This window comes from Vulpes vulpes, chromosome 1, assembly GCF_048418805.1.
Source record: "Vulpes vulpes isolate BD-2025 chromosome 1, VulVul3, whole genome shotgun sequence".
Classification (NCBI taxonomy): domain Eukaryota; kingdom Metazoa; phylum Chordata; class Mammalia; order Carnivora; family Canidae; genus Vulpes; species Vulpes vulpes.
Window position 1 is genome coordinate 113,403,409 of NC_132780.1, and position 27,472 is coordinate 113,430,880.

Genomic DNA, 27,472 nt, shown 5'->3' on the forward strand with positions numbered 1-27,472 from the left:
CCTAGGCAGAGGGAGAAACCGACTCCCTGCAGGGAACCTGATAAAGGACTCGATCCCAGGACCCTGAGATCATGCCCTGAGCCAAGGGCAGACACTCAACCACTGAGCCACCCAGGCATATATTGATGGTAGTTACTCAAAAAGTTTAATGTTGCTGAAATTACCAAAATAATATTTACACATAATGATTGAATAATATTTACATATAATATTGTCATATCCATAATACTTATATTTGAAAATACATAGTTATAATAGTTTTAGTATATTCCCTTATTTGGGTGTTCATAAGATAGAGTGACTAAATTTTTCAGGACTGTATGAAATGATAATTGCTAAGTATGTTTTTAAAATCCTTAACAAAATTTATGGTGCAGGCTGGGAAAGATAAATAGGTATTTAGAAATTATGTATGTTTATAGTGAAGGGATAGAGAAGATTTCCCACTTACTTTTGTAGGAGAGACACTACCTTTAGTGTACTTTTTATTAGATGTTCATGAATTAAGGGAAATAAATTATCTTCAACAAGTGCTGTTTTTATAATACCTCTTTAAAAACATTTACAGTGTCATTTTCGACTGTATTTATTAGGCTTGGGATTTTTTTTTTGTCTTTGGTTTGCCCCATCTTACAGGCTTTTGGTTTTTTTAATAAAACTTCTTTTATGATTTTACTAGAATAAAAATGTAAATGTATATATATTGTTGGTTAACTCAATAATGAAAAAAATTGTTTTATCTTTTAGAGTAAGAACTTGAAATAGTTTTCATCTTTTTTTCTGTTCTCCTCCAGACATTCTTTGCCCATAGAAAATAGATTTGCTCATATCTTACTGGGGTTATTATTTTCATAACTTGAAAAAAAGCAAAGCTGAATTATGCTAAAGTGACATCTTGCAAGGAAAAAGGGTGTTAGCATAATCCTACAAAAAGAATCAAATTTGGGGTCTCCTAAGCATGCTATTGGGTAACATGTTCAATCAGTCCTTGATCATTTTTGAAATTAGGCTATGCAAACTCAAAAACTCTTTTTAAAATTGTTTGAAAAGCCTAATTTTTGTTGCTTTACAGATGTCCCATTTAAGCAGACCTCTTCCATAGCTGTAGCTGGAGCTGTAATTGGAGCTGTCCTTGCTCTTTTCATCATTGCGGTCTTTGTGACTGTCCTGCTGACTCCTCGAAAAAGGAGACCATCCTATCTTGACAAAGTGTAGGTAACTTTTTTGCTTGTGTTCAACATTCTGTATGAGTCAGTCTTTGTATTTATCTTTACAGCTACTCCTATGTAAGGTACCTGATGAATGAGAGTAAAGATACTGTTAGATCTTGTGAGATGACCATGGTTTCATCAGAATATACTGTTCTGGTAAAAAGTGTAATGGGGCCATTGAAGACAAATATATTAAACACCTCTTCCACCTCTGAATATAAGCATCTTTCCAAATAAAATGTAATGACACTTTATTTTGTCCTGCCTTCTGAATAAACATGCAGGTCTTTGATGAAGTGTGGTTGAAAGAGAGGTTTGAAATATCTTAGAAGTTTAATTCTTTCTCTGGATTGTATATGCGAGTCCTAGGTATGGATAGATCTTAACTTTCAATTGCCAAGAATTATCAAATACATCGAGTTTTAAAGCTTTTCTTCCTTTAACAATTTTGGTTTTGATGAATTACAAAATGTGCAACTTTTTTATTTAAAGAGAAAGCAGTATTTAGGGTGTAGTCATTGAGCTAAAAATGCTAAAGCAGAAATTGCACTTTGCTGTAGAATCAAAAAACCAACGTCCCAATACACTTAATTCCATCAACAGCTTTGCTGCTTCATCTGTGAAATGTGAATAATGATTTTTCCTACTTACCTCCCATGGTTTTGATGAGTAGAAGAAGATGATATTGTTTATGAAACTGTGACATTTTATACAAATGACATTATTTCTTATACAGTTATTATTTTTGTATTAAGAGGCTCTCAGTGTGTTTCTTCATAAATGCTGTGTGTATGTCTCGGCCCCTCTAATCTGGCACAGTTATGGGATAGATCTTCTTGGATTAAAGACACCTTAGTGTTAGTCGCAGCTCTATCCTGATCAAAATAGTGGTATGATCCTGAACAGGTCACATCACCTCCATGGGCCTTGGTTTTGTCACCCAAATGACCAATAGCATCTTGGAGCTATACATTTGCTGTAATTTTAATTAGATTAAAGGAAATAATTACCTTTAAAGAACTGCAAAGTATCTTTACAACACCTGTAACAATGATTCTTTAACATTTATAGTTACAGTAATTTTTATAGATCTTTACTATTTCAAGAGTAACTAGCTTGTGGTTAACTTTATTTCCCAAGATCCCAAGTTATCTCAGGTTTTTCTATAATTTCAAAAACATAATTTACTAATAGGCTACGTAATTACATCCGTGTAACCATTTTATTTGTTGTTTGAATTCTGTTCATTTAAGATATTATTTCATGCCCACATTGAGGAGTTATTAAGCCACAGAGTTCGTAATTACTTTGGCCTTTAGAGATTTCATTCTTTTTATTTTTTAATATAGGTAACATTTTTGTTTGATTTAGTCATCACAAGTATTGAAAATTAGTTATCTGTGAACTTCAAAAGTATGAGAAGATAAAAAATTGTTTTCTAAAATGCAGAGAGCTTACAAGATATACTTAATTTTTATTGTAACAATGCTTAAATACATGAAAATGTAGGTTTTTAAAAATTGATTAGTTTTTTTTTCTAAAATAAATGTATTCCCTGAGGATGTAATAGGCCCTTTGTTCATTTTAGGTGACAAGAGTTATATGGTCTTTAGTTGAATGATCTTGATTTGCAAGATGGATATTCTAAGAGTAACCATGGGTTTTGAAAATGGGTTTTGAAATTCCATGGGTTTGCAAATACTTCCAAAGTACAATGTAACTTTTTTCATTATCATTTTAAGATACAGTTTTTTAAAAATCACTTTTATGACACTTTGCCTTCCATTGCACGTGTTTGACTCTCTTTAAAATGATGGTAGGCATAGTCAGATGGATACTTAAGTAAATTGGTTATGTACTAGGTTACTTGCCTAATAATAATTTTCAGGAAATTCTTCCATTTGAGAAACTTCTTTAAATGAATCAATTAGATTGGTTTTAAATATTGGAACTTTAAAACCAGGCTTTTTTCCTCATGTGTGATAGGGTAATGGAAATATAAAAACTAAATTAAGCATGTATTAGTGTGAGGAAAATATCCTCAAAACTTAAGAGAACCTTAATTGTCCCACCCCCTTTTTTTCTAAATGTTGCAGTCACATTTATTAACCTTTTTAATGCAGGATCGACCTTCCACCCACACATAAACCACCTCCCATGTATGAAGAACGATCCCCCCCATTGCTTCAAAAAGACCTTCTATATCAGGTATGTGTTTGTGATTACACTTAAAATAAAATGAAATAAAAAATTATAAGTAATGTATATGGAGTATTATCTAGTCACCATTAAATGTTGCATAATAATACATAATCATTTCTTTGAAACCTTTAAACGATCAAACTTTTCCAAAAAGGTGGTAAGAAAAGATGTGATAGCTGGTGTAGATAGGACAAATCAACTCTGTCTTAACAGTAGAAATTTTTACTAAAAGCTTATGGCCAAAGACTTACTATTAACATAGATTTATTGACATATAGAATCATTGTAAAATATACATTTTTTACATAAAATTAAAGAAAAATTGAATGTCTTTGGTAGGATATGAGAAAGAGCTTTTCCTCCTTGGAATATGTATTTTATTTTTGTTTCTTTTCAGTATACTCAAGGTCTAAATTTTAGCATTCCTTTATTTAGGAACAAAAAGTTTATATTTCAATTTAAAATGCTAGGTATGAATATTGGTCCCTATATTACATTTATGATAACTTTTAAATTTTCTTTTGATATCAGTTTATAATAATTCATGTGAAAGAAGTAAATGTTTCTATCTCATATTCTATACCTAGATTAATATGCTTTCCTTTGGAAAGTTGAAACCATTGGAATATTTGAATACTTTCATTCCTAGCGTTAGTAGTTTTGGTTTTGTTTTTTCCCTCTAACATCCATGTTACCTTTTGGTGCTCTATCCATATATTGTGTTTTTTTTTTTAATCTGTAGGAATATTCTATAATATTTTTCTCCCAAGATATGTTTTGTATCTTCAGCTCAAATAAGGCTAATTATTTGGCCACCAGTTAATTTAATTTGGTGGAAAAACTCCAAGGGAATATATCTGTCAGGATGTTCTCAGCTTCTCTATCGTGGTTGGCCATATAGTCAGTCTACTGCCTGAACCTGGGGCAGGAATGAACATTCTCTGGCATCTGCACTCATTGCCAGGTGGCACCAGCTTTGTTGTCTTACATAAGTTTGGTGTCTTAGGGGTGAAGGCATGCCATCTTTTCAGACCCCTTATTTTCACAGAAAGAGTATAGTTTCATATCACTTTTGGCAAGTGAATGAACTTGACAAGTAGTGTGAACTGTCAACAAAATATTTACCTAGAGCTATTGTTAACCCTGCAGAAAGAAACTTATCTTTCTCCCTCCACAAAGCTAGCAATTAATCAGGATTTTTAGATTCAGTTTTGAGAATTTTCTTAGAATGTTGTGGTAATTTTCTAGTATGACACTAACTGCATATAATTTCATTCTTGTTTGTAAAACTAATTGATCGTGTAACTTATTTAATATCTTTAGATCATATATTTATAAAATCTTATAAACTGAGAAAAAATTACTTGGTTTAGATCATCATGTGTCCTTAGTTCTAGTTTAAAAAATATGATTGCTATAAATGTATTTGCTATCAAATAAACACAAAAGGAAGATTTTTCTTGGATGATTTGAGTTGACAGAGCTAAAAACGACAATTCTTAATATCTTTGGAGTTAGGGAAGGCTTCCTGGGTTTTGGAGGTAGGAGTTATGATGCATTTAGTGCAATTACTCAGTTGTTGATTAGAATAATTTGTAGTAAATTGCATACCCAAAAGTATAAACCTGAGTGGATATGAAGAGCCATGTGGAAAAGTAATGGAAAGATGAGAAAGAAAATTGAGGGGAGAACACCAGCAATGAATAACAAACATTGGACTTTGGGAGTCAGAAACCATTTAGTAACATTGTGACTTTTTCTTCTTGAAATTAAGCAGGTGAAAATGTGATTCTTCTATATAAACTGGTTTTAGAAAATATTGCTGAGGGTTAGCTATTTGCTGTCATTTTGCTTAAGACAGTCAGAACTTGAGTTGGAGGTGAAATAATTCCTAATTCTATAAAGCTTTTAAGAATAAGTTAGGCTAAGGGCGCCTGGGTGGCTCAGTCAGTTAAGTACCTGACTCTTGATTTGGGCTCAAGTCATGATCTCAGGGTCGTAAGATCAAGCCCCACTTCAGGCTCTGCCCTGGGTGTGGAGCCTGCTTAAGATTCTCTCTCTCCCTCACCTACCCCCTGGCCTCCCAGCTTACGTGCACATACTTGCTCATGCTATCTCCCTCAAAATAATAATAATAATAATAATAATAATAATAGGGCCAGAATCATTATCTATCTGTAAGATAATTTATTATGATTCATAGATTATAATGTCATGTGTTAATTATATGGCTGTTTGTGTTTTAATTAATGTTGTAATGTCAAAATGTAAAATACACAGAACTGTGTCATGGTTACCAAGAAAATATGTAAGTATGTAATTACTATCTGATTAGTTTTGTGCAATGATAGCATGTTTTAATACTAAATGCCTTTGTAATGTTCCACTTCACTAGATAACTTGTCATCTTTAAAGTGATGTGGTAGTTTCTGCCTGAAATCATTAGCCTTCAGCCCTCCTAAAATGAGAAGGTCACTAGGCCATGCTCCCAGGTGCCTCCAGTGGCTTTAAGGAAGAAGCATCCCACTAGTTCTACTCATCAGTGTTCTACCCTTGGGAAACCACAAGAACAAGCATCTCCTCACTACCCACATTTGTCCACCTTGTGTGACTCTTGCTTTTGTGGTAATGGTGCCAACACTCATCCCTGAGAAGTTTCCCTCTCAATGTAAATTAGGAGAATGAGGCCTAATATTGTGAAGAGGCAGTTTCCTTGAGTGGGAGCTATTACCATACTGCAGAGAAGATGCATGGATGCATCCATGCATCCATACTTATGTATGAGGGAAATAAAAGGGAAGTTCTTGCCTGAAGGCAAATATTAATTAAGAAATACCACCAGCTTGTCACGATTAGGTAATCTGTACAAAATTTGAATCTTCATTTAGGAAACAGATACTAACTAATGACATTAAAATATTTTTTACCTTTTTGTTATGTTTTATTAACATCTAGGTGATCTATAAGCATATTCTTGGAACAACAACAACAAAAAATCAAAACTACAGAAATTTATAGTTAGCTATGAAAGTCCTGTTTCATTACTCCATCACCAAATACACAATTTCCTTCTCCAGTGATCACCACTGTTACGAATTTCAATATTCTCTCACACTTTATTCCATGAATTTACTTTCATGTGTATGTCATCCATATTTATATCTACAAATAGGTTTTTTTTTTTTAAGATTTTATTTATTCATGAGAGACACACAGAGGCAGAGAGATGGGCAGAGGGAGAAGCAGGCCTCCCAAAGGGGGCCTGATGCGTGACTTGATCCCAGGACCCCAGGATCACACCCTGCATTGAAGGCAGACACTCGACTGCTGAGCCACCCAGGCATACCGAATAGCTTTTTTTTTTTTTTTTTTAAATACACAAATGTGATCATAGAATACATACTATTGTAGAAATTGCTTTCCCACTCTATTAGAGACCAGTATTTTTCAGAGTGGCCCATGTTGCTTACAGTTGTTGGGGGTTTCTTTATCTCATTCAGATTCAAATCCAGTATGAAATACTGAACACAAATAAAATTTCTTTGAGTTAAAATTTTGAGCAATAATTTGCATTCTATGAATAATGCTATATTTTAGCCTACAATTGTAATAATTGTATAGGGAGAGTTGTATACTCCAATGCGAAAAAATATTTCCCAGATCAACTAAAATGATCAAGGGAACATTTACAGGAAAAATATATATAACAAATATAGTCTGATTCTGGTTCAGCCTCAGATAGCATTTATTCTTGGTGGGAAGTCAAGTCTAGTAGATTCCATGAAATAGATATTGTTAACTTGCCTTTGAGGGTCATAGCAGGAATTTCAGTCAAGCAGTAATACTGTAGGGAGTGTGGTTCTTGAAGTTATTTGCACAATGCTAATATATTATTAAAAGCTTCCCAATCTCTTAATTTGAGATTTTTTTTTCCTCCTTGGTACCCATTTTACAGAAGTAACCATATATCAGATGATTTTTGGTAAATTTGTTAATTTTTAGCAACCTTGAAAATGTTTTATGAACAGTATTTCAGGTGTTGGAATACACAGATCAGTTTTCATGATTTAAAACACTTGTATATGTAAATATGTGTATGTGTGTCTTAAAATTCTGTATGATTAGGTGAGATATATGCATAAAATGCTTGTGTGACTGAATTCTAAGCTGAACTTAGCTGCCTTTTTTGTGGAACACCATTTTTGCTTAAAAGAATAACTAATAAACTATGCCATTTAGACTTGAGTAATTTTGCAGACATTTTCTCACAAATCAGTGAACTGAATCTGTCACTTAGGGCAAATAACTGACAGTATTTGTTGCCAACAAAAAAATTTGAGGTTCCAAGTAAAAATTATAATTTTTATAAAACCTCTATCTGCAATCATGGGATCGACATTGGTGGGCAAATTAATGAATATTCTTTTTTTATGTTGAATAAGGAGAAGTACCAGTGTTTGTAATATCTGCGTAACTTAGTGAACCAATGATTGCCAAATACTGGTCCTATCATGCATGGGTAAAATATCCATTCAAAGTATAAGATAAATGCATGGATTTCCATGTAAGACAGTATGAAAAGTTCATTGATATGTTTTCAGAGAGCAACTAGCACCCAAAAGAAACATACACTTGTTAAGTTTTGGTATAGTAGCAAAGGAGAATTTTCTTAATTTTCTGAAAGCAGTTTTGAAGTGTCTCTCCCTTTTCTAGCAATGTGTTTGCGTGAGGCCATGTTTTCTTCATGTATTTCAACCAAACAACCTGTTGTAGCGATTGATTGCTGTAGCAAGTATGAAAATCAAACTTTCTTCTTTTGACTCAGATAGTAAAAGGATTTGCAAAAATGTAAAAAAATAAAATAAAATGCCACTCCTCACTAATTGTCATTTTGGAAAACATGGTTATTTTTTCATGTAAATGATGCTATTTGTATCCTATTATTCTGTTTATAAATTAAATATTTTAAAAGCTTCTTAGTTTTAACATTTAATAGAATAAATATAGTTAGCCGTTACTCATGTAAATGAAAGTTCTTTGGGTTCTCAATATTGTAAAGTATAAAGGGATCCTGATGCCCTGTGTTTGAGAACCTCTGCTGTAAACCTTATGTGATGTGAAGGCAAGGATCATCTGTCCCTCACTTAGTTAGTACTATAATCTCAGTGTAGAACACTGTGCTTGGCACATTGTAGTTATCACAAAACATTTTTGAATGAATAAGTGAAAAAAATTAAACCCCTCTTTATATTCTTTTCAGTCTGTGATCATGTGTACATTGTTTATTCTAGAATATCTCTCCCATAACTATGTTTCAGTATATTTTATATCTGATATCAATATATCATGTATGAAACAGAACAGAGGGAATGAGGTGCCTGGGTGGCTCAGTCAGCTAAGCATCTCCCTTTAGCTCAGGTCATGATCCCAGGGTCCTACTCGGGGGTGGGGAGAGGAGAAGGGGGTCTGCTTCTCCCTCTCCTGTTCTCTCCCTCTCTCAAGTAAATAAATAAAATCTTTTAAAAAAAAGGGGAGCAAGAGACCGTATAGCAATATTCTAAAATACTAACAATAATTATATATTTAGACTTCTCTGTGAATATTATGTTTTATGTTCTATTTTTCTGTAGTTTCTAATTTTTCTGCAGTACCTTTTCTCCCCTCTGTCCGTGACCTTTTAGCATAAGAAAATAGAGATCAGTTGAAAACCTGAATTACTGGACTAGAATATTGTTAATCAGTCATATTGATTATGACAGTACTTCATCAGAATTTACTATCTGGGGAAAATTAAGATTTTTTCCCCTCAATATTTCACTATGACATATCACATTATTCAGTAAATTTTTGTAAATGCTTGTGGCAGAGTGTTGTAAAGGAAGAGTGTTCCTACATATTGTTTTGAATAAGATATTATATACAAAACAATATAAAAGAGGGTATTTTCTAAAGTCTCCCTCCCATTTCCATTCCTGTTTACCCTATGCTTGACACCTCCTACAGAAAATCACTTTTATAAATTTTATTTATTTATTTATTTATTTATTCATTCATTCATTCATTCATTCATTCATTCATAGAGATGCAGAGAGAGAGAGAGGCAGAGACACAGGCAGAGGGACTTTTATAAATTTCTTGTTTGTCTTAATATGGTTTATTTAAGCATAGAAAGGAAACATGCACACATTTCATTTTTCTTGTATAAAATGTAACTATATGTAGTTTATAATATCAAAATATTTTTTTAAGATTTTTATTTATTTATGAGACATACACAGAGGCAGAGACACAGGCAGAGGGAGAAGCAGGCTCCCTGCAGGGAGCCAGATGTGGAATTTGATCCCAGGACCCCAGGATCACGCCCTGAGCCAAAGGCTCAACCCTCAGATACTCAACCCTGAGATGCTCAACCCTGAGCCACCCAGGCGCCCCATGTCAAAATATTTTAATAAACCAGTAATGCTGCAGTGAGTAGCTGCAGTGATATTTTGCATGTATGCAAGTACAGTCTTCAGTATAAATTTTTAGATTTGCTTTTGCTGTATCAAATAATAAATGTGTTTATACTTTTGATAGATTCAAATTGTCCTTTATAAATATTGTACTATTTTGCACTCCTATGAGTAATGCTTGCAAGTGCCTCTTCCTCCACATCCTTACTAATAGCATGTGTATTCTACTTGATTCTTGGTAACCTGATAGGTAAAAAGAAATTAAATGTCTGTGTATAAAATTGTAATTTTGCTATCTCATTGAGTTTTAGCATCTTTTCAAGAGTTTAATAGAACCATTTTTTTTCCTGCAAGCTCTCATTCTTGTCTGTGCTTTTTTTTTTTTTTAAAGATTTTATTTATTCATGAGAGACAAAGGGAGGCAGAGACATAGGCCAACTGAGAAACAGGCTCCCCACAGGGAGCTCCATGCGGGACTTGATCCCCAGTCTGGGGATCATGCCCTGAGCTGAAGGCAGATGCTCAACAAGCTGAGCCACCCAGGCATCCCTTATGTGTGCTTATTTCTTGGACAAAATTATGACCATTTAAATGTTTTATAAGTAGCTAATGAAACTTTTCAAATTCCAGCATGAATAGTATATACATTCCTTCTTGATATCTAAATTTGTGGTGCAGAAAGTTTAGTAAGATGAGTCATATATTTACACTGACGGTTTTTATAAAATAAGATAAATGAAATGCTGTTATGACTAGAACTCAAATGTTATCGAACAATGTGGTTTTGGAAACATGATGGTCCTACTCATTAAGAAGTTCTAGAGCAAGAGATATGTCCTCCAGGTATCTTAATTGTTAGTAATCACACCGTATTTCATTCTTGAACCTGTCCGCCTACCACTACTATATAGTTTTATACATTTGCATTATTTCCTTTCAAAATTCATCTTTCAGATGCAACACATCACTGCCATTTTCCAATAATACTTGTTAGATAAGGTGCTTTCATTTGTTATCATCCACAGTCTGGTTTTCTCCCAGGGTCTAAATATTTTAACATCTATCCAGATGCTACCCTAGTTATAGGCTTTGAGGTCAGGGAGAAGGGAGAGAGAAAGATGACAGAAGAATTAACATTTTTCATCCAAATTAGAACTATGTGACTGAATGGATTATTTTCAAATAAATGAATGCTGAGTATTTCTAGCATGACTTTGCCGTTGAGTAGCAAAAAAGTTTACATCTTGCATATTGTCTCCAATTAATAGGGAGTGGCAATTATTGAGAACAGAAGTCAAAGAATTGTAGGGCCTTGTTCTGCTCTGTGGAGGGAAAACGTTTTGTGATCAACAAAGCTTGGATGAAATAATGATTTAGCAACTGACATTAAAATAATATATTCAAATGAGATATAGATGCAACATTTAAGTATAAGGGATTGATATCTTTACTAATCAATCTTATAAAAGAGAAAAAGATAAACCTACTTTATAAAGTTTTATAGTGATTAATTACCATAGGTTACATCCTATCAACATAGAACCTTACAACATGCCTGACACATAGTAGGTACTATGTGTTCGATGTTATTATTTAAAAAGAAATTATGTAATTCTTAATAAAAATGTTAAGTGATGAAATTATTTCAGAAGTGGGGATCCCTGGGTGGCTCAGCGGTTTAGTGTCTGTCTTCAGCTCAGGGAGTGATCCTGGGGTCCCTTGATCGAGTCCTGCATTGGGCTCCTTGAATGAAGCCTGCTTCTCCCTCTCCCTGTGTCTCTGCCTCTCTCTCCCTCTGTGTCTCTCATGAATAAATAAATACAATGTTTAAAAAAATTATTTCAGAATAAAACTCATAGTACTTTGATTCATGAAAACTCAGCATATATTTCTTTTTGGAAATTATTGATATTTTTATTATAAATTTAGTAAGGCTTAAAGGAAATTAAAAGGTATGTTATCTACATTTTTGATCATTAGTTCAATTTTATTTTTTCTCCGTCATTTATCAAACCAAGTTGAGTACTTCTTATGTGCCAGTACTGAGAATACCTAGTTAATAAGACAAATGAAAAAATTATTGTGTTTATGGAGCTTACATTTTGGTGATGAATAGACAAATGCCTATGATGACATCTTTTTTCCTTTTTTAAAAATAACTTAATTTACTTTCTAATTGGTATATAACAGATTGCATATATTTAAAGTGTGAAGTCGATACATTTTACACATAATACACAAAAATACATATGTACATATACATACACTGGAAAAACATCACCACGATCAAAAATATGCATATATCCATCATTTTCAAAAGTTTCCTGATGCCCCTTCGTAGTCTTCCCCTCTCCTGATTCCCCTGCTCCATTTCTACATCCCTAGAGACCCAACCACTGATCTACTTTCTTTCTATATTAATTTACATGTTCTCGAATTATATATAATAGAATCATACAATATGTTCTTTTTTTTTTTTTTTGGTGTCACTTCTTTCACTCCACATCATGGTTTTGATCTGTGATTCCTTCATGTTGTATTAGTAATTTGTTCCTTTTAGATAGGTATACCTTGTAGACATGCTACATTTTATTTACATTTACCTGTTGATGGACATTGATACTGTTTCCATTTCTTGACTATTATAAGCAATGCTGCTATGAACATTTGCGTATAAGTTTTTGTGTAAATACATGTTTTTATCTCTCTTGGGTAAACATCTCTTTATGGAATAGATGTGTCATATGGTAAATACAACTTAAAAGGTGTAACTTTTTAAGAAAATGCCAAATTGTCATCCTAAGCGGTTTTGTCATTTGTGTTCCCATGGACTTTGTATGAATTCCTCTGTACCCGCACCCCCATTTGTTATCAGCCTTTTAAAATGTCAGATGTTCTAATAGGTGTGTGGTTGTACTTCATTATGATTTTTAATTTGTATCTTTTCCCTGTGTGGGAAAATGTGTGGAGCATTTTTTTTTTTACTTGCTGATTTGTCATCCATTTAACTATTTTGGTGAAGCCTCTATTCAAATATTTGCTCTTTTTTTATTGGGCTGTTTTCTTATTGTTGAATTTTGAGAGTTCTTTGTTATGGACTGCATGTTTGCATCCTTCCAAAATTCATTATGTTGAAACCTTAACCCCCAGTGTGATGGTATTTAGAGGGAAGGGCCTTTGGGTGGTTTTAGGTAATGAGGGTGGAACCCTCGTGATGGGATTAGTGCCCTCATAAGAAGAGACAGGGGAGAGATTGTTTCTCTGTCTCTGCTATGTGAGGATAAAAGAAAATAGCCATCTGAAAACCAGGAAGAGGGCCTTCACTAAGAACCAAAATCTTAAACAGCCTCCAGAACTGTGTGAAATAAATGTTCTTTAAACCACTTAGTATAAATAAATAAATAAATAAACAAACAAACAAACAAACAAACCGCTTAGTGCATGGTAATTTATTATAGCAGCCTGAGTGGGAATAAGATATGTTGGATACAAGTCATTTGTCAGACATGTGATTTGGAAATATTTTCTGCCATTCTCTTGCTTGTCATTCTCAACAGATTTTGAAGAGCAAAAGTTCATTTTGATGAAGTCACATGACAATGTGATACCATGCATTCTCTCTCATAGGGTAGGGGAGGTAATACCTATTTTTGTTAAATGTTATTAAAACAGTTAAAATATTTTAATGAGACATTATTTCCTTTTTTTTCCTGTATAAACTTCATCACCAATTAGGAAATTCACTGAGTTAATTTAAAGACAGTAGTTTTCCTTGGTCACTAGCTTCAGTATCTAGCATGGATATCTACATAGTGTAAGTAATTCTCACCTCATCTGAGAAATACGGAAATTAGGGAGACTTGCCTCTTCTAATAGTGTTTTGTGGCCGATAGCACCTAAGTAGCCACTATCTTTTTATATGTTCTATTCACCTGTTTCAAATAGTAATTATCATAGAGAAGATGCTTGATAAAAATTTTAAAATAGGACATAAGAGGCCCATGAAGGAAAAATGTTTTAGAGTTATTTGTTAATTTATTTTTAGTAGAATCAAATGGAATCTAACAGTATTACTATAATTAAGAAGATTGAGATCGAGTTATTTTGACTTGTAAAGTGTAGAAAATACTCTAAGAAAGTTTATTTTAGACTTACTGTAGACATATAAATCAGCACTGATCTGGGAAACCTGGACTGCTGATTTTTAAGTGATAAAAATTCTGAGTTTAATTGCATTTCAGTATTTTTAATGGTATTACCAGCATCAGTACATTCATTGATTATGTGATTTTTTTGAAGGAGTTGAAAACTTCTGACCTCAATTCCCATTGCTGTTTTTTCTGATTTGTAGCTGAACTGCCTGAATGAGTTAGGACTGTATTAAGAAAGGGAAGAAAATTAAAAAAAAAAAAAAAAAAAAAAAACCCAAACCAAAAACAAAAAAAGAAACCCTGAAGTATGCAGTAGTACCCTTACAGCTATTTCTAATACTATTTTATGCAGTTTAAATGATCAAAAGAACTTTGTTCTAGTTACCAATACACAATACGCCCCCCCCCAAAAAAATGATTAAAATAACAGAACTAAAAGGTTGGCCTTTTAAGATATTCTGAACAATCCAGAGAGAACATTTAATTCACACTTTTTCATAAAACTTTATAGTATAATTCCACGTGGTTCTGTTATAAACATGTCATCTTCTATCTTCCTTTCTGATCCTTAGCACTGAGTTTTAAGAACTAGCTCATAAAAATTACATACTATTTATAGTTAAATATGTATATATGTGGTTCTCCCATTTTCCTACTTTTCTGCCCTTTAGAATTAAAAACCATGACTAGCTATTGCCTTTGTAACCTCTCTTGAGATCTCATAAACTGCTCTGTATAGAGGCTACTCAATAATTACTGAGTTGCAGTGATAATAAAATTGTTTATGAAATCATAATCTCCAAATCTAGCTGAGGATAATTCTAGGAATTTGTGGGGAACAGGGAAGATATCAGAATTTATATACAGTGTCATCCTTCTGCCTGTGTAATACCTAGAAAATTTATTTCAAACAGCTTGGAAATCTATAGCCAGTCTATCATTGTTTTTGAGCAAGATATATAACAAGATATCAATCTGTAATATCATTTCCAAAGAATCATCACTATTAATTCATAATAACTAGAAATAAACCTCAACTTCCTAGTGTTACCACCAAAATATTTTTAAAGCACCTCATAAACCATGTTAAAGTCTGAAGAATTAAGTCTGATGTAATGCTAAACTTTGGGGAAACCAACTTTTAATGGCTCAAAGCTACTTAGAACTCAGGCAGAAAGGTATTATCCTAACCATTAATTTACTTAAATTGTGCTTTTTTCCTTGGTTTATAAGAATTAAATTTAAACTATTCATACTTGAGATACAATCAGAACATGAAATCTTGAGTGGTTTATTTGAGATCTGTGTTAAATTCATACTGCCATCAGGGAACTATAAGTCTTAATTAGGGGTGACTTTTGATTGACTCATGAGTAAGTAGAAGTAGAGGAACTATTGAAGTTAAATGCATTAAGCTGAGTACAGTGAAATTTTCTCCCAAATTTTAGAGGACCCAATAGTTGTTTTTATTTAAAAGGCCATAGTTTCCTTTATTGGAAGTGATTTCTTTTTTAAGATTTTATTTATTTATGAGAGCGCCCACATATGCCTCGCACAATTCAGGGGGAGCAACAGAGGGAGACAAGCAGACTCCCCACTGAGCAGGGAACCTGAGGCAGGGGCTCGATCCCGTGACCCCAGGATCATGACCTCAGCCAAAGGCAATTGCTTGACTGACTGAGCCACCCTGGCACCCTGGAAGTGATTCTTTTTTAAGTGGAGAAGCCTAAACAGAGAACTGAGTAATTTTAAATGTTCAGAACAAAGCAACCAAATTGTTTTCAGAGAATAGACTTTTTCATTATTTGTTTTTTTTTTCTTTTTCATTATTTGTGAATTAAATTTTATGTGGACATTATCGGTCTAATTTTTCTTTGAATTTGGCTAGTCTTGATTTTAGTCCTGGCCAATTTTTTTTTTTTTTAAGATTTTATTTGTTTATGAGAGACACAGAGAGAGAGAGGCAGAGACACAGGCAGAGGGAGAAGCAGGCTCCATGCAGGGAGCCTGATGTGGGACTTGACCCCTGGTCAGGGATCAGGCCCTGAGCTGGAGGCAGATGCTCAGCCGCTGAGCCACCCAGGCGTCCCTCTCAAGTTCTTTTGATAAGTTACAAACAAGAAATGGGTAAAGGTCCCATATGGACTTTTGAGAGAATAATGTAAATAATATATTATTTAAGTTAAATGTTACCCGTATGTCTAAACTTAAAATGTTCATTCATTCATTCATTCATTCAGGAAATTATGGTAAGCGTTGCTGAGTGACTTTTTTCCCCTTTATTTAGACTCTTCCTTTAAAGTAGATTCAATTATAAAGTCCTTGATTAAATCAAGCTGACCTAAATGGAGAGTCATTTTAGGCAGCTACCTTCATATTGTATCGTGTGCAGTGCTATTGGTTCTAGATGCCCACCACGGTGCTTGATTTCCCAACAGAGAATAGTAATAGAGGTTAATAATAGAGATTAATGTACTAGTATCTCTTACTCCCTATTGATATGAAAATACTATGGGAGACTCTCTCAGGCTATTGATAATTATCAAAACTACCCTAGGTATTGGCATAGCAATCTTTTATCCCAGCATTTCCAGGATTGGAAATCTTGATTTCACATATTTGTGCCCCAATGTCAGTATGTACATTAAGTGCGCCTTACCCAGTATTGACACTGCTGTTTGTCTGAGAGATCGCCCTAGTACATCTGACTTCTGTTATCATCATATTATTACCCAGTTTTTTAACAGCCTCCTTCTCCATTTCTGATCATTAAAATTCAAAGTAGTTTCTTCCCATAGTCAAAATGGCTTTTACATTTTAGCCCCCTCTAAAAAAATCTTCCTAAGCTGAAAAGAGTATTTAATTTAGAATAAAATGTATTAGTGTGAGCTATGGTAAAAGTACTTGTATTTATTGTGATAGTCTCTTTCCAAAGTGTAATTGGAGACAGTGCTCTTATTTGGAGAACTTTAAGAAATGGAGGTTAATTTGGACTCCAGGTTTGTTTGTTTTTTTTTTGCTTTGAATTATATCATCTATTTAATATGTTTATTGTTTCATAAAATGGTGGAGTAACTAGGGAGCAAGCAATCCTGCCTCCTCACAGATCCTTGTAGCTGGACTAAGAATCAGATTGACATGAGACAGGTTAACAGGAGAAGATAAAATTTGATTGTGTACGTCCAGGGAATCCTCACAAACATGGAAGTTCCAAGAATAGGTAAAATGAAGTATATATGTCATTCTAAACTAAGGAGAAGGGGATAGGGGCCTGTGACTTAAAGGGAAGCAGTGCAATTTACAGGCAGATGAAAAAGAGTTGATGTTTGGTAAATAGATATTTGCCCTTCCATATAGATGGATTATTCAGATAAAATTTATCTCTGGTAATAACCCTTATTCTGGGAAGACTGTACAATTTGGATTCTATATAGTCAAAGGAGAGTCAGATGTTTCCCTTGAGGCCACAGGTTCTTGATAGCCTTCAGCTCAAAATAATCCACATGCCAATCCTAGGGGCCCTACCTTCAGCCCCTGTACTAGAAGACAGCATAAGATATTTTTAAGGAAAAATCATAACATGAGTAATTGATCACTTCATATAAAACCAGTTCCAGTTCATGGGCACCTGGGTAGCTCAATGGTTGAGTGTCTGCCTTTGGCTCAGGTCATCATCCTGGGCACATACAGGGTGGAGGAGAGGCAGAGGGAGAGTAAGAATCTTGAGCAAATTCCCCACTGAGCACAGAGCCCAATGCAGGGCTCCATGTGGGGCTTGATGTCGTGACCCTGAGATCATGACCTGAGCCAAAATCAAGAGTCATTCGACCAACTGAGCCACCCAAGCAGCCCCGGATACTTAACATACTTTTGATTGTTTTTGATTCTATTCAGATATCTTAGATAAAATTAGAATGAACATTTTCATTAAAATAAAATTTATGTTTGAAACCTTTTAAAGTTGAAGAAGGCATGTTTGAATGAGCTAATTTAAATTTTCTAAAGTTCATTGGTTAAAAAAAAAAAAAGATAAACCACAGGCCCTAATTTAAAAAAATGCTACTAACAGAAATCAGTTAGAAATACTGAATAAAATTCAAGATGCTTGTTGTTTTAGAAGTCTTTAAAATGCCAAAAATTAAGAAATTAAAAAAAACTTAATGCAAAGACGTTCAAAAGAATTTGTTTTGGGTAGTCAAGACTACAGTTTATCCTTGGGTGAATTAACCTTAGTTATTTGACCTAGAGCCACTAAATTATTCTGGTTACTTATATGAGTATGGGAATCTTTCACCCAGTCTGTTTTGGCAACTTATCAGATAACCTTCCATAGTTACAAGCTACCATAGTGCAAATTTTCTGTTCCTGGGCATGATAGTAAATAGGATTACCACTTTCTTTCCTCAGAGACATGTTTTCACCACCAGTTTGGTTAAGTTTGGTTTTGGTATGATTCCAAATTTATTTTGTTGATTCTTTGGCACATATTTTTAACCAAGATGTTTGTTCCCTCAGTTTTATGTAATCTCCTTTTGTTTGCCTTACTAATATTTGCTTAATTAGAAATATGTGCAGGATAAGCAATTAGCCTATTGTTGACTCCACATTTTTTGGTTTTTGTTTTTAAAATACATTGCTTGCTATTTAAGAATATGATTCGAAAAAGAAATAACTCCCAAAGTGGCATATGTTTCTTTGGACATGTGAATTAAAAGTTTAATCTTATATTTCAGTGTAAACAACATTTTATTATTGAGAATAAGATGTTGTTGGGGGAGGGATAGGGAACTTACCTGGAGTGGCACTTTAGTTTGAATCATTGATGCCTTACAAGTATTTTTTTAAAAATTATTAGTACTGTTAAAATCATTTCTATATTTACAAACACCTTGCATTCTTTATCTTTGTGTGCTGATTGCTAGCAAATACATGTGTAGAATCATTCCTTATGATGAATTCTTTAGGTCTACTTGTTTTTTGAGATCCAGCTTGAATTTGAAGAGGACAAATTTTAATTTACTTTTCAATGTTCTTCTAGCTGGACTAAGATTAAATTGACTTGAGATTAACAGAAAATCAAATTTAATTTTGTATATGCTGGGAATCCATGCAAACATGAAATTACAAAGACAGGTAACATGAGGTTTACATATCATTCCCAACTAAGGAGAAGCAGGAAGCGTCTGGGACTTCAAAGGGAAGAAAAGCAATTCACCGGAAGATGAAAAAGAGTAAATGTTTGGTAAACAAACATTTGTTGGGCCGCTTAGAAAAATTGGAACTTGAGGACTTTGATCAAACAGGCCTTGCTAGGACTTCCCTATCTGCCATACCTGGTTCCTGTTATAATGTAGTTACCTTCCATATTTATGGTCATAGTTATCTTTCTATCTAAATTCCTATAGGCATTTGGTGGTGGTGGTGAGGTGGTAGGAATGGGAAGACAAAGTTTTCTTCTTGAATCTTTTGGGCCTTGATTGTTTTTAGTTCAAAATAATCTGCAGCCCTTGACCCCAAGTTCATTTAACATTTCTGTGATTACATAGTTGCTTTTGTTTTGTTTTTCCACATAGCTCAACGCCATGATTATTTCCTATTCAATTGACTTTGGGAGTATAATTTTTCTTTGTAGTTTTAGACAACAGAACTAGGATTAGAAAGTGATACTAATGTAGATTTGAATAATTATTGTAAGTATCTTTCCAATAATTAGATCTATATGGTAATGGAGCTGATACCTCAAGAAGTCATATATATTTCCTAACTGAAAAGTTAGGAAAGTTATATATATTTCCTTATTTCAAGGGCTCAGCTGTTGTCTTTTGTTGTATGTTATAGGAGGCATTTCTGCATTGGGACTAAAGTTTAATTTTAAGACCCCTCCTAGTCCTTTCTCTTGATTCTTTTTCCCCCTAAGAAAATGATATAGATGGTAGATTAAAAAATAACATTAGTGTTATTTGGGACCAGTGTTCTATCTTAACGTGATTCTGAGTGTAATACTTATATTATATATTTATTAGTTAGCTAATGAGTTACTAAAAGCACATACGTGAGAGGTAACCAACTCTATTCTATACATTTTTTCATTGAGTTTAATTTCAAGGTCCTTTGGCATTTCCAGATATTATTGAGTCTCTGTTGAAGAGCAGTTTGATGTAAGCAAATATTACTTTAAAATATTTTTTGCCTTTAAAGAAAGATTTTCTTTTGTAACTGTAAATTATACATTGTTTTATGGTTGGTTTACAATTATAACTGACTGTTCACATAGATACCTAAAGCTTTGAAATGATATCTTTACAGCAGCTTTAACTACAATGAACATTAGATGAGATGCAAAACTTGCTAACTACAGAATATTTCATACACATAAGTAACTTTGGAAGAATGAGAATTGTTAAAGGTCTTTAAAAGGAAATACTTAGCTTTATAATGATTCTTATTTTAAATTCATTGGCACTTACAAAAGGTAATAGTCTCAATTTCAGATGTTTGGCAGGCAGTAATTATTTAGGCTATCAATCCTGTTTATTAAAAGAGATGCCATGTAAATGTATTTGTTTGAAACATTTTTTTTTTATTTGAAACATTTTAAATGTCTTATTACTGATGTATATGTTCCCATGGAAACCACAAATACCCCTTTAGAAAAATGATGTAAAATAGTGGCTTTACTTTTAAGTAGAACCTGAGAAATTGCAGGCTCTATTCAAGGAAAGGTAGCTACAAAGTTGAAAACCTTACTGTAGTCATATACTGCTGAGCTATGAACTGCATGTAAAACTGTATAACCTTACGTGCATGTGCACACACATACACCAAATAGGTTAATTGTGTGAGACCAAAAAAACATTCAATGTAAAAGAATAAAAAGTGATAGACTTCATTAAAGTTAAAAATGTTTGATCTTCTAAAGATACCATTAAGAAGACAAAAGGAAACCACAGATTGGGAAAAAAATACTTGTAACACATACATCAGACAAAGGAATTGCACCCAGAATAAATAAAGAAGTTTTACAATTCAATAATATGAAACAACTCAATTAAGAAAAATGGACAGAAGATTTGTATAGACTTTTCATCAAAGAAGTTATACTAATGGCCAAGTAACACAGGAAAAAGAAGTGTGGCATCATTAGTACTCAGAGAAATAGAGATTAAACCACAGTGAAATGTCACTACACTTCCATTAGATTGGCTAAAGTTTGGGCAGCCTGGGTGGCTCAGCAGTGTAGCACCGCCTTCAGTCCAGGGCGTGATCCTGGAGACCCAGGATTGAGTCCCACGTCTGGCTCCCTTTATGGAGCCTGCTTCTCCCTCTGCCTGTGTCTCTGCCTCTCTCTCTCTCTCTTTGTGTCTCACATTAATAAATGAATAAAATCTTAAAAAAAAAAAGCAAAGTCAATTAAAAAAAGATTGGCTAAAATTTTAAAAGACTATACTAAGTGTTGACATAATTAATAATAGTTCCTACTCATAAGTCTGCTTTTGTACATAAGTATGTAAAAGCAATTTATACTTAAATTATTTTCCATTTTTGCTCTTCTAGTTAATTTTCATTATTTTCTGTTCTTATCGTACTATATTACTATATGTAATTAGAAGTCCACACACCGAAACCTGTCTCATAGCAAATTTCCTTTCCCCCGTCCCCATTAAAATTCTTTTTTTAAAAATTTTTTTAAAGATTTTATTTATTCATAAGAGACTACAGAGAGAAAAAGAGAGAGGCAGAGACACAGGCAGAGGGAGAAGCAGGCTCCATGCAGGGAGCCCCATGTAGGACTTGATCCCGGGTCTCCAGGATCATGCCCTGGGCCAAATGCAGGAGCTAAACCGTTGAGCCACCCAGGGATCCCCCCCATTAAAATTTTTATAAAATTTTTATAAAATAATAAAATTATTTATTTTATTTTTATAAAATTTTATAAAATTTTTATAAAAAATTTATTTTACAAATTTTTAAAAATTTGTAATGAATATGTGATATGGTCTCAGCTACAAAAGAAATGACTTGTTTATATTTTGATTTTGAAGTCCTCTAAAACTGAGTAATCCTGTTTTTTCCCATAATGAACTGCCTATGATCCACATGGTACTTACTTTAAAAAAAAAAAAAAATAGGGAATGTGACATTATGGGTCACATAAGTTGCCAAGAAAGAAAGTTGTCTGGTTAGCATAAGGCAAATGTGAGTCATTGCCCTGGAGCTGAATGTGCCATTTGAGGTTTCATAGCCTGGACTCCCACCCAAGACAGAATTTCCTTTAACAATATCTAAGAAGGTAGTCATCCAGCCTCAACTTAAAACACTTACATTGGCAATTTCACTACATCACAAGGTACTGTATTTCATTTTTGAGAGCTAAAATTGCTAGGAAATTAGAAATCTAGCTTCTTTTCAACGTAATTAGTCCTGATTCTGATTTCTACAATTCTTAAAATTCTTTTCAGCATTTAAAGCTGCACTTATTAAAAACTTATTTCTTTTAATTCAGATGCTTTTCATACGTACCTCGAAGCAACCCTTCCAAGAATTGTTTTACAAGCTTTTCCAATATTTAAAGTTCTCTGACTTGCTCCCACTGTTTTCTACAACCCACTGGAATGTGTCTCAGTGTTTTCAACTTTTTTTTTTTTTTTTTTTTTTAGAATATAGTTTATCTTCCCTCCTTGGTCTCTCTCGTCTGAGAAAATTCTAGTTTAATATTTCTCTGGAACAGAATACAATATTCCAGGATGGCAAGTATTAAGTGAATTTAGATTATGATCTTTTTTTTTTAAAGATTGTATTTATTTATTCATGAGACACGCACACACACACACACACACACACACACACAGAGGCAGAGACAGAGACACAGGCAGAGGGAGAAGCAGGCTCCATGCAGGGAGCCCAACGTGGGACTGGATCCTGGGTCTCCAGGATCACACCCTGGGCTGAAGGCAGTGCTAAACCGCTGAGCCACCCGGGCTGCCCTAGATTATAATCTTTTCATCTTACCCCTCTATTTTAGTTAAATGGTTTGTTTACGTTCGTGTATTTCTGAGTGTGTTGACAGTTTATAAAGGATTGTTTTGTTAATCCAGACATCTTTCTTGCAGTTACATTGATTTTATTAACCCAATTATTTTTCTCTCTGTTAAGTTTAACCTTTATTTTAGATCAAAATTCCAAACGATTTGTAAATGCTTTAACTAATACAATCAAAATTTAGAAATTTTGCTTCGGAATCAATATTCATATTTGAAATATCCATATTTGAAGACAATCTCCCATTAATTGTCCTTACAGGTCACATCAACCTTTTTTGCATGATTTTTTTCCGTATATACTTTATACTATGTGGATTTTTCAGATAGTGGGCACGTATTTTCTGATTTAATTTTTTTTCTAATTAAGAAATTGGAACTATTAGAAAAAAACTAGATTGAGGTATAGGGAGGAGCAACTGTTGAACAGGTAGAGAAAGAATGAATGTGTATCTCTAGTAATCTTGAAAGTAAGAATGACTGAGGATGTGAAGTAAAAGAGTGGGGAAAAATATAAAATATGTATGGATTCTAAAGCTTTTCAAAACATAATCTGGTAATATAGGATGTGTTATATTTATGAATGATATCCAAGGATTGTTAGTCTGGTACACATCCACCTTCTTCTAGTGGTTAAGTGCTGTCACTTGGCCTATCCCATCCTTGGATGTCATTTCTCCCATTTAACTCAGCCCAGTTCATTGGCAGCAGTGTCCACTCTCACTCTTGATTTACAGAGAATAGCCACCACAGGACTCTTCAGGGATGCCAGAGCTCCCCTCATGAATGCATTTCATACAGAAATTGGTCAAAAATGTTCTCAGGATGCTCCTGGAAAGTACACTTGGGGATTGGTTAAGCATGCCTTACATGATAAATCTTTAACATCTGGCCTTCTTAAGCCTGTGGATACTTTCCTCTTGGTATCCCAAGGAAATTAGAATTTCACCTTCATGTGGTGGAGTCCACATTTGGGCCTGGATTTCAGTCATCCAACTGAACTCTTAGAGCTACTACTAGCCACTCAATATATTAAATCAAGAATCTTGACATAGTACATCTGTACGAATTTTGTTTGATTCTTTTTTTTTTTTAATTAATTTTTATTGGTGTTCAATTTACCAACATACATAAAAACACCCAGTGCTCATCCCGTCAAGTGTCCACCTCAGTGCCCGTCACCCATTCCCCTCCAACACCCACCCTCCTCCCCCCTTCCACCACCCCTAGTTCGTTTATATTCCATCCACCTGATCCAAAACCCTTAGGATCTATTTCCATGTAGGTTCTTCAGGTTTTTACCTCTATAAATTGGCGAAATCTTGCAATTTGGCAGGAGGGGACACACTTTGCAGTCTACCCTAGGATAAATTGATGCTGAATATTAAACAATTGCTTTAAAAAAATCCATCTGTCTCTGTCATATGCACTTAAAACAGTAGGCATTTAGAACATTCTGCCTGGAAATCTCCTTAGGTAAATACCCCATTGCATTATATATATGATTTTTTCCACGTCATCACAAGTATCAATGCTGCTAAACTTTATCCCACTATATGGAAGGATTCCCTTTCCTTCAGCTTCAATAGCATTATCCTAACCTTCTGTTAAATGCGTACCAAAAGCTTTCTTGAAGGCCTTCAAGCTTTATTATTAGCTCTCTCTTCAGAGCCCTTCCAGTGTTGCATGTAGCTTGGTCCTAAAGCCACTGCCATGTTTTAGGTTTTGTTTTACCTTTGGGTAAATACCTAGTAGTGTGATTCCTGGATCATAGAGTAGTTCTATTTTTACTTTTTTGAGGAACCTCCATAGTGTTTCCCACAGTAGCTGCAGCAGTTTGCGTTTCCAACAGTGCATGAGAGTTCCTTTTTCTCCACATTTTCACCAACACTTATTATTTCTTGCCTCTTTGATTTTAGTCATTCCAACAGGTATGAGATGATAGCTCATTGTGATTTTGATTTGCATTTCCTTGATGATTGGTCCTATTGAGCATCTTCTCATGTGTCTGTTGGCCATCTGGATGATGTCTTTGGAGAAATGTCTGTTCAATTCTTCTGCCCATTTTTAATTGGATTATGTTTTTTGGAAGTTGAGAATGAAACTTGACCACTTTTTTACATCATCATACACAAAAATAAACCCGAAATGGATTAAGGACCTAAATTTGAGACCTGAAGCCATGAAAGTCCTAGAAGAGAATGAAGGCAGTAATTTCTTTGACATCAGCCATAGCAATGTTTTTCTAGTTACATCTCATGCAACAAGGGAAACAAAAGCAAAAATAAACTGTTAGGTCTACATCAAAATAAAAAGCTTCTGCACAGTGAAGGAAACAGTCAACAAGGGGCACCTGGGTGACTCAGTGGTTGAGCGTCTGCCTTTAGCTCAGGTTGTGATCCCGGGGTCTGGGGATCAAGTCCAGCATCTGGCTCCCCGCAGGGAGCCTGCTTCTCCCTCTGCCTGTGTCTCTACCTGTGTGTGTATGTGTGTGTGTCTCATGAATAAATAAATAAAATCTTTAAAAAAAAAGAAAAATAAAAACAGTCAAAACTAAAAGGCAACCTACTGAATGGGAGATATTTTCAAATGGCAAGTCTGATAAAAGGTTAATATCCAAAATATACAAAGAACTTATACAACTCATCACCCAAAGCACAAATAGGCTGTTGGTTTTTTCAGGGACAAAAGCTGCTGGGATCCTATTCAGAGCAGGTCACTGAGAACCATGGTTGCTCCCCGTATGGCTTATATTAATCCCTGCTCTTGTTCTTTGTTCCTGTCCGGCTCTGCCCCTCAGTTTTGCCTGTCTCTGGGTGGGGTGAAACTCAGGCAGATCCTTCCTGTAGTGCTCCAAAACCTTGGGGGAGCTGGCTGTTCATCCTACCTTCCCTTTCCCAGCCAGGGGAATTCTTTGTAGCTGAAAGTTCCTTCCAGGCACTCAAGCGAGCAGAGCCAACCTAGGGGAGAGGATGATGAAGGCAAACTGAAGCTGTTCTTCCTTCTGTTTGTGTGTGGTTATTCCCAAGTTTTTTGTTCCACTGTTACTAAAATGTGTTAAATGGACTCCTGAGCTCTCTTAGAGCTGTTTTGAGATAACATATGTTAACACTAATTAGAGCTTACATTTATTTAGCATTTGTTAAATGCAAGGCATTGCTCTAAGTGCTTTATATGTATTAACTCCTCTAGACCTCGTAACAACCTGGTGAGGCACATGCTAGGATTATCTTCATCTTTCACATAAACAGATTGAAGTTCACAACATTAACTTCACCAGGGTCACCCAGCTATGAGAGCCAGGATCAGAACCCAGGCAGTCTAGCTTCAGAGTTCATACTGGATCGCAGATAAATACTGGAAAGATCATCAGCCTGGGCATCAAGAAGTATGGATCTAGACTTTTGTTCCAGCTTTGCCATGAGTGAATCCTTGCAGAAATAGCTTTACTTTTCTGGGCCTCTATTCCCTCATCTGTGAAAGGAGGGCATTTGTTTCTAGATAATTTGTGAGGCCCTTCTTGCACTAACATTTTAGGATTCTTCAGATGGAAAGTACCAAGCAATTCTGTTGCTTCTGATTCATCAATTATTAAGAACAATCAGACTTTAGTAGCTAGGTTATACCACAGCCTCTGGGATTGTACTCAGAAGACACTCAGCTGCTGCAATTTAATACATCATCCTTTCCTTACACATCAGATGACTTTGCATCTGTATAGAACAGAGCTCTATACTCCAGTGCCTATTGCCATTTGAAAGCTATTTATAAGGAGATATCATATGACCCCACTGCACATATGGGTGGAACCTCATAAGGGAAAAACCATCTTAAATTAAAAACAGTTGAGAGAGATATATATGTGTGTGTCATCTCTCGTTAAGTTAGAAAAACAGTATAGCCACACTGAAGTGCATGTATTTTCTTAGAACACCTCACTTCGTCATCCAGCGTACTCTCTGTTAAAGGTCTGTTGCACAGATTTGTAGCCAAGTACTTGAGGTAGATGTTTCTGTCAACGTTTCACAAAACAGAGGAACATTCAGGCATCTTTCTGGCATCACTCATCTAAATATTCTGAGCCTTTTCTTGTTTTGAACTGAATGCAGATTGGACTAAAATGGTATTCTAAAATAAATAAATTGAAGGCTTTGTACTGTGTTACACCCCTTTCCTTATGGGATACTTGCCATACTTTTTGACTTTTCTTCCTGTGTTCTACGTGTAGATTTTAAGCCCTCCGCTCTTGGTGCTTTTCTTTTTACCTGTGTGTCTGGCAGCTCCTTCTTTCCATGCTTCTCTCTCTCTCTCTTTCTCTCTCCCTCCCTCCCACCCTCTTACCATCATTCCACACATACACTCAGCGTAGACACACATCACATAGCCTCTGGGCCCTTTTGCTTGGTGCAGAAACTGAA

The 27,472-nt window shown here is 34.5% G+C and overlaps 1 protein-coding gene across 1 annotated transcript in view; it reads left to right on the forward strand.

The window, feature by feature from the left end:
- Window positions 1-27,472, forward strand: part of NECTIN3 (nectin cell adhesion molecule 3) — a 121,125-nt gene that overhangs the window by 70,451 nt on the left and 23,202 nt on the right. Inside the window, exons 6-7 of the mRNA XM_025990568.2 lie at window positions 1,073-1,211; window positions 3,335-3,419. Of these exons, the coding sequence (XP_025846353.2) occupies window positions 1,073-1,211; window positions 3,335-3,419 (224 nt within the window). The remainder of the gene's footprint in view (window positions 1-1,072; window positions 1,212-3,334; window positions 3,420-27,472) is intronic.